General features: G+C 42.3%; 1 protein-coding gene across 1 annotated transcript in view; it reads right to left on the reverse strand.

Annotated features, from left to right (window-relative positions):
• The window catches only part of znf804b (zinc finger protein 804B), a gene marked incomplete at both ends in the record, with an annotated part of 31,664 nt that extends 22,816 nt beyond the window's left edge, over positions 1 to 8,848 (reverse strand). The window contains 1 exon segment of the mRNA XM_083990293.1: positions 8,696 to 8,848. Coding sequence (XP_083846419.1) covers positions 8,696 to 8,848 — 153 coding nt within the window.
• Between the last annotated feature and the right edge of the window lie 391 nt (positions 8,849 to 9,239).

The raw sequence follows: 9,239 nt of genomic DNA on the forward strand, positions 1-9,239 counted from the left end.
TGTAGGAGTTCAAAATTGGTGCTTGTTATGGGAGATTCATTCCTGAAGAAAATTTGATTTCCCTGACCCACATATGTGAATTTTAAGATGTTTGGAGTTATTATAGCTTTAAAATCATGTCAGCGGGCAACAGCATACATTTTCTTGCCAAAGTGTATTAGGCATAGAATCAACTTATATATATACTGTATATAGCCTACTTTTATTTCTTTTCTTTATTTGAGTTTCAGTTGAAATGATTGAAATGTGTTTCAGACAGTGCACGGACATAAGTAAAATCTTATACAATAATGTATTCCTACCATAACACTATACTTTAACACAATAATTAAGCTAGGCCTGTGTTGTTGTTAAATTGAGCCTATAGGTTGAACTGTAATTACCAGAGTACATATATCTCCAGGGTAATTAGGCTTACCCTATTGTTAAAATGTGATAAGGCCAGTCAATTTTTGTTTGTGTAGAACAACAAAGGGACATAATACTAATCCTATCCTGGGAACAGTGGGCAGTACCTGCTCTTCTTCTCTCATCTCCATCACCACCCCTCCTTTTTTTTCTTTAAGTCCCCTCATCTTGTTCTGTAGCAATTTTTTCCCTTGTCAATGGTGGGTTTTGATTTATGCAGTCCTTTCAATTTTGCCTGCATCAGTGCACAAAGTAAGCACATGGGGTCAGTGGATATTTACATTTAAATGTTGTACAACTGAATTGAAAGAAGAACAGTTCAACTTTTGTTTAAAATGTATCAGTCTGACACTATTGATTAAATTAGCGTTAACTAGCTAGCTAACTGTAATTAATTCACTCAAATGACCCTAACTTGCCAATGTGTAGCGTCCCTGCTGAAGTATGTTCTCCTTACATTAACATGGGCCAAACCTTAGCCTATCATAACCCAAACCATGGGGGGTACTACAAGAAACACAATTATAAATGCACTGGAGCTATTGGTCACATGATGTCTCAGACCATAGGCTGTAAATAAAGATGGATGTAGCCTCTGTGATATCAATTGTTGGTTTCTGAAGAGCAGTTTAGAAGCATGTGTTGGCCCATCCAATGTGGCCACCTCATCAGCCCCTGAGTCCACCAATTCCCATGGCTAATCCAAAAATGGATATAGAGACCAAAACCATTGTTGGATATTTTAACATGGAATTGACTTGTTTTTGGAGCCAGCCTCAAGTGGCCATTTGAGGAACTACAGTTTTTGGTATGATTGTGTTGGCTTCATTTTTCAACCTCAGTGATACTGCTTAGAAATGACAAAAAAGAAAAAAAAGAAAGTGATGTTGTACAATATCTTTGCAGCACTGACACAGAGTTATTATTGTTATGTTATTATTTCTTGAGTTGTATTATACATCCCATAAAAACACTAAGGTCCAGATAATAGAACATAAATATTGTGATATGACCTGCTCGTGCACTCGATGTGTTCCTTCCTTGTACGCCTACATTTACATGTATTGTGCTGTATACTACACAAATACACAGTGCACACATACAAGCAGTATATTACCAGCTACAAGGACGTTTGATAAAGTAATAGCTCAATAATATCCTGTTCATCTCTCTGAATCCTTGACCCTAACATTGACCTTTTTTCACTGCTTATTTCTCCCTTGGGCTGTCAGAGGTCAGAGGGTAAAGATGAAAGGTCAGGCAAGGCTGAGGCAGCAGAAATATAAAAGCGTCGCCTCCAGATTCGACAAACCAAAATGCCTGCAATCGGATTGGATTTTATTTGTCACTGATGTTAAATTCATGTATAAGTATTTACTGACTAAAATACAATGCTAAAGTTGCCATTTCCACAAAAAATATACATCTCCTATTTTCAACAAGAGACATACTGTAGGATACAAATGAAAATTTCAAGATATCACTGTATACATTACGTATGTTATGTAATGCGTTTTAAAAATGTATTTCAGTCTCTCGGTTTCCTTCATTCAGGCTAACTTAAACCAGTCTGTGTGAGTGCATTGGTGCAATATGCCCCATAACAGTCTATTCTGTGCAAGGCACCGCAATGCAAGACATGAAAGCCTTGATCTTATGTCAACGATTTCAGGGAAGTGAAACTTGTTCATATGCATTAAAATTCCTCTGCTACTTTGATCTATAAATGCAAAGTGTCTGCTTGACTTCTTTCACTCGCAGTTATTTTTAAAAATTGGCGTTATGCACATGAAAAATCGAAAGAAAATATGATCTGAAGATCAAGCTGAGGATGAAATCCAAGCCTCTTTTTTCAGAGGTAAGCACCTAGGTCTCTGCTGGGCTCGGAGTAGTTGCTGGGCTTCCTCTCAACCAGGAGGTGCTGGTTCACAGCCCCTCTTTCAGTGAGTCATCCCTCTCCGCTAGAGAAGAGATAATTAATTTGTCTGAGCTGCTCTTAACCCTGGCCTGCATGTCAGCAGCGGAGACACACACAGGCATTCAAGCACACTGGTGCAAATATGTGTAACGTTGCACATGCACATGTGCATGCTGGCACATGTGCACGCCAAATTAATGGAGCCATAATTGCATCCATCCACACATTTGTCTGTGTGTGAAGGCACGTCCAGGTAGAGCAGCAGAATGAGAAGCAGCCGAGTCTCACAGCAAAGTGGAGGTTATTGAAAAACAGGAAATCTGACCATCAAATAAAGCACTCTCTTTTCTTTTATTCCTTCAAGGACTTTTCAGCAATATTGCTACTGTTATATTACTCCCAACATAAAAAAACCGCCATATAGGCATACTGTGCACACATATGCACACAAACAACACACACACACCCACACACTAAGATTCAAAGACCTAAACAGTGGAACCTTTGACCTGCTAAAAAATGAATGGGCTGGGGAGATGAGACAAAAAGCAATAGTAGAGGGAGACAGGAGGGGTGTCAGGGAGGTAGGGACGAGAGCAAAGGTATTGGCGAGAGAAATGTATGAAGGGAAAGACAGAAGGCAGTGGCAAATGATAGTTTAGGGGGGAAAAAAGAATAAAGGCAAAGACGAGAGATACAGAGTTCAGACTGCAGGGGAAAATCACTCCAGGAGAATAAAAGAGGATATGACCAAACCTTGAATGAAACATGACATCCTAATGAGTGTGAAACAACAACGCTTTCATCTCTTCATCTCTCACCTGTCGTCTTGCTTCCTGCGTTTTGTCAGGACTTGGGCAATGAAACTCTTTTGATAACGATGATTTCAGGTGTTTGTGCGTATGATTTTTGTTTGGAGCGTGTCTTTTGGTTTTCTACCTGAGCTGGTGTTCCAGATGGTTCATCAAACATCCCATAATTATCAAACACTCACTAATTGTACGTGAGTGTGTGTGTTTATGTGCTGGTGTGTCTCCAGGTAATTATCTGATGCTGCGATCACTAATGACCACACAGACAAACATCTGTCCCAAGGTAATATACAAAATGAGAGGTTGGCCATCTGTTGTGTCCATGTGTGTGTGCGAGTGTATGTACGCACACGTGTATGATAGCTTGTGTGTCACTCAAAACATGCATCTAATGTTGGAATCTGCTTTTTTTAAAATAATTATTCGCACATCTCAATATCAAGATTTTGAAGCAGCCTTTGCTCCTCTTGTATTAACAAACAAACTAACAAAACACTCACATCCCACACACTGTAGCCTCCAAATGTGCTCACACACACCCACACAGAGCTCACACAGATCAACTCGGCCCCACAAACATCCTTACCAGTCAGGCCGCCAAAGCAGATTTTACCTCTCAGACATCAGACCAAAACAGCACAGATGCTTCCAATTCATAAACCGGCGACTTATGTCTGATCAGGCTTTTAGCCAGATGGAGGGTTAGAAATGTGTACTGTGGGTGAAAGATCATCCTGTATGTGAACAAAAAAAACAAAAACATTTTTGTTGAAATCATGCAGGGTTGTGAATGTGTGTGTGTGTGTGTGTGTGTGTGTGTGTGTGTGTGTGTGTGTGTGTGTGTGTGTGTGTGTGTGTGTGTGTGTGTGTGTGTGAGTGTTGGTGTGCATGCTTGTGTTCCCAGTGTGCAGCGGATCAAAGAGACGCAAATAAAGAATGAATCAGTCGTGAGCAAATTGAATAGAGATCATTTCCATCTCAGAGGTGAACAAGCCAGCGAGCACACTCAATCAGAAGCACAAAGACACCTTTGCATAGGTAGAGAAATGCAGTTGTACTTTTTTTGCGCTTCCTCTCTGACATTCCTGAGGGTGTGATGCGCTGTTGTTGAGAGACTGGCGGGTCATGCCACCTCAACCAACGGTTTCATTTACAAGTTACACAAAACAGCACAAAGAGAAACACAGAGGAAACCTGCTGGGTAACAGAAAGAGAGGAGAAACCACATAAAAAGCTGAGAATGAGTCAGAAAATGGTGAGGCAAAAGAGGAAAAGTCGGCACATTTCCTCCGTGGAACCACCCGGGTTATCAAGCAGAGGTTATTATGCTATGAAGCACTAATGAATTCATTAGCTAAATGAAATGTCAATAAAGGCTTGAGAGAGTGTTAAAATCAATGCCAACTGTCTCGCGCTCCCCCTCTCCATCCTATCTCACCCATCTGTCCCAATTATCCACCTTTCTCCCCACACACTCTCTCCGGAGTGTTGAGTGTAAACCGTGATGGAGGACATTAGCGGTGATCAGTGGGAGCACTTTGCAGCGGTCAGCAGGAATGGTCCAGTCATATAGGGCTTTAGTATTCAGCAGCACTCACCTGCTCACTCTCAAACTGCTCCACCAGGGCCTGATGACTGAGCTTGGTGTGTGTGTGTGTGTGTGTGAATTAACATTAGACTTTATCAGTGTGAGCAACTGCAGCATTATGGGCCTTGACTCTGAAGTGGCCTTTCTGGCAACACAAAACTCAACAATTACCACAGCTGCTTTTAACCAAACACCTTCTTTTTTTTTATTATCCCAAACTCACATTTAACTGATCGCTTTTGTTGAACTTCAAAAATGTCAAGATGCCATTCATCGTCCCCGGGGTGTTCTTTGATACTATGCTGATATATCAGTTATTATTATGATCCTCATTAAAAGTGCACAAAGGTTTCCCTGTATCGTGTTTACGCCCATGAGCAAACTGGCACGCCAAATGGCAAGCCAGTTGGCTCATCTCACCTCTGTCCCCTCATGATGGTTTAATATTTGTAGCTAAGTACTTGACTCACTCTGAACATGGCCGTGTTTTTGTGCAGCTTAATAGTTGTTTCAAGATAATTGTTCAGGGCATATGTTTAAATGTCACCTCATTTACATAAACACTGCTCAGCTCCCTGCGGAATCAATGAAAACACGAGGGGTGCAAAGGCAGAGTCACTTCCACATACACACTCATTCATGCTGGCGCATTCGCACTCACTTTGACACTGTGCTGTGTAGTCAAGGATTCATCTGTTTTCTGCAACGGAGGTGAAATATGCATCAAAGTGGTCTTCAGTGGAAGAGCAGCTAAGTATGCACGCACACAAGGCTATAATATTCTACAGAGAAATGGTTTCTAAAAGGACACAAGGAGACAGTGCGGAAGGGATTCGAGGATTTCCGGTCAAGACGCATGAAAATAAATTGAAAGAGTATCAGTGAGGATACATCTGGATTGGGGAATGCATCAGAGTTGTATCTGTCCACACACAAACACCTTTATGTTGCTACATCTCTCCTCCTGTCCTCCCTCCATGCTGACACCAGGAAGAGAAAACCTTTGAAGTGTTAATGAGAGTTTGAAGAATGACTCACCAGTGATGATTAAGCACTAATATACATACGGGAACCAAAATTTAGACACGTCCAAGAAACCTATCACAAAGACTAATTAGTGGTGATAAAGTAGTAATGAGCAAAAACCTAATCTAGACATAGCGCAGCACTCCACAGGGAAGCTAACTAAACAACAAAACAGAGAAGTCTTAACAAACACAAGAGGATTTGTTGTAGAGGAAGAGGAGGTGGGGTGTCGGGAAGGCTGCTCCATACCATTCGCATGGCGCCCAGTGTTTTCTTAATGCTGCAATGCCTTATCAAAGTGAAGACACAAGAAGTTACCCCTGACAAATCCCTGTTGTAAAATCCTTTGTACTCCACTGATCTGTGCTAAATCAAAGAGCGGATACTGCAGCTGTTGGGCTCTGGCTGGCACGGCATCCTCAACAATGGGATGGACAAGTGTAAAAGATGCTGCTCAGCATGTCTGACAGTCTGGAGGAGGTGTGTTAAACTCACTCTCTCACTCCTGGCTGAAGTTTCACCTAACACAAGAGGTCACTTTTGAACTGCTTGGCCACTGTGCAGCCTGTTTATCATACTGACAGGCTCATAAATTGGCCCATGTCTAAACTAATATGGATAAATCTGAAAGCGCGTCTTTTTTTTGACCCTCCATACTCACTTTGCCAGCATTTTCCAACAGCAAAAACCTTTCACATATAGCTTTATCTACATTAGTTTGGCCTTGGGGGTGAAAGATGTCCTTCCCTCCATGAATGACACCGATTACTGTAAGTCTGCACCTCGGAGAGAATAATATGTATTCAGCTGCTATCTTCTGTTTACGTATGGTCCGATCCCAGCTGAGAGTGTGAAACCCCGAAGCCGGTATGGTTACGTTGATGAAGTCTGAGGGCTTGAATTCCTCTTGCTTGAATGGTTTTCTTTGATGCTATTTCTACTTTTAGGGGATATATATATAAAATTTTCGTGGACTCAACAGACTCCTGTCACATCCTATTTGACTACACAATGTGACAATTCAACTAAGCCTTTTTCAGAGACATCATTAATAAAACTAAAAATGGCTTAATTCCTCAGTTTTAAGGGCACTGCTACTGTGGGTGCTGCTCACCACTGCATTAAGCTGGACAGGACAGAACCAACATTAACGTTATCAAAAGCATCTTAGTTTTTTCTACTATGATGAGTCTAAACGACTATCTGAGGTAAGACGGATTCAGATAGGTGAATGCACTATTGGAACATTTCACAAGAACTTGAAAACATAAGCAAGAAAAAGCAGTCTCAGATGTGCCATGCCATGTATAATCCAAGTACAATTTGGACATTTTGCCAATGTGATACCTGAGTTTTGGGACAGAGCCCAAAAAGAGAAAACTGACTTGAAGGAATACAGGCATGTTTCAAACCCTTTTTTTTTCATTGTCACAAAATATGCCAAATTGCTAGCAGCTTGTTACAAAGAAGAGTAAGAGTAAGCTCTTCTTCCGAGACCAAACTTGTTGCGAGGGCAATAAAAAATGAGTGTCTGTTGATGAATGGGCTCGTGTGAGACGGATGATTCAATCAATTTAAATTTAAAAGGGAAACCCTAATTTGCAGGAACTGAGAGATTCACACTGTATGCAGAGTGTGTACAGTCATTATCTCCTTTGGTAGTCTTTTAGCATCTCGAAATAATTTGTGTTTGTGCATGTGTGTGCAGAAGTTTGCAAGTACATTACTCTTTCCAGCATCTCTGGCACTGTCTCTGCTCAACACTATATTCGCTCATTCCTATCACATAGTGAGTGCGGGCCGAACATGACAGACTGGTAATGACTTGAGTATGAACACACACACACACACACACACACACACACACACACACACACACACACACACACACACACACACACACACACACACACACACACACACACCAGCTGCTCCTTTCCTCCTTTCTCATCAAACTTGTCATCAGCTCCGCCAGTTTGTCTCGTCTCACATTAAGAGCTCATGAATAATGTGTGATTACCAGAGACTCTCCGAGCAGCTCATGCACCCCCATTCAAACAGTCCAAGATATCATGTACATATTTACATGTACTGTGATTTCCCTCACTGCTCTATGGGCCTTTCTCTCTCCCTCTCTTTCTTTCACACACTCAGTCTTTGTCTCTGTAAGTGTACGCACACACAAAAACTCCACAGCAGGCTGAGAGTTGGTTTGCAAATAAATGCCAGTCTGGTGGCTCAAAGGAACCACAGGCACCAGGAAAAGGTCAGGGAGTTACCCTACCAGGCTGGGCAGGTCGCGCACACACAAACACACACACATGCACACATGCACACAAGCACACACACATGCACACAAGCACACTAGCACACCTAACAAATACTCCCCAGGTAATTAGTGTTATTTTCAGCTGGGCAGCTCATCTCCTCCTGAAAGCACTAATGTAATTTGATTCGTTTAATTCCCAAAGCCATGAGAGAAAGAAGGGGGCATGGAGGGACAATGACTTCATGGTTGGATACCCAGTTTCTCATCTGTTTAAAATATTCACACCTACAGTCTTCAAAAAAAAATCTTTATTTTACGCTTCAAGAAAAGAAAAGATCATCCCTGGCAAATATCCATCTCTGTCATCCACCTCCTCTCAGTACTGTAGATGACAGTGCCTGTGGGTCCTGTTTTCTTATCCATCGTGCACACTTTATACACATTTAAACACACTCTCTAATTGTTAGAACTTCCTATTACAACACACAGATACCCTTACTTTGACCCTTATCATGAACTTGCCCCAGGAAAAAGAAGAACAATTAAAAACAAGATATCATCTCACTCTTTTACAAGAGCAAACCCACAAAGGCACAAACACACCCTACTCTGTTTCTCTCTCACACTCACACACACACCTACGGAAACCCGTCAAGACCCACATGTTTTCCTACCGGTGAATCACTGGTTGCAGTTGGACACAGCGGTCCTCTGAAGACTCCCTTGACGCGCCGAAAGTGTCCATTGCTCAGGTGTGTGGAGCTGATAACCAGGTAGTAACACGCGCTGCACGCCATCCCGGGGCCCTCACGAGGTTTGGGGCCCATGAAGCGGCTTTCCTCAGTGTCGGGTCCTATGGGTGTAGATGGTGACCCGGAGTGGGGGGATGTTGTGCAGGTGGGGAACGGTGCGTGGGAGGACGTCTCACTCCTGTCCTCTTTTAGAAAGTCTGTCTCTGTATATGGAGGGAGAGACAAGATGAGGATGGTCTCTGAGGGAGAAGACTGTACCTGTCCATGTGTTTGTGTGTGTGTGTGTGTGTGTGTGTGTGTGTGTGTGCATGTTTGCGCGCCCATGTGAATATATGAGAGGGAACAACAAACAGAAAGCAAGAAACAGTGACAGGCTGAGAGACAGGGATGTTATACTGACCGAGCTCTGCTGCTGCTGCTGGAGTCTGCGCTTGGCATGCTGTCGTCGGTCGGGCTTAAATAAATG

Source organism: Trachurus trachurus, assembly GCF_905171665.1.
Source record: "Trachurus trachurus genome assembly, chromosome: 16".
Classification (NCBI taxonomy): Eukaryota; Metazoa; Chordata; class Actinopteri; order Carangiformes; family Carangidae; genus Trachurus; species Trachurus trachurus.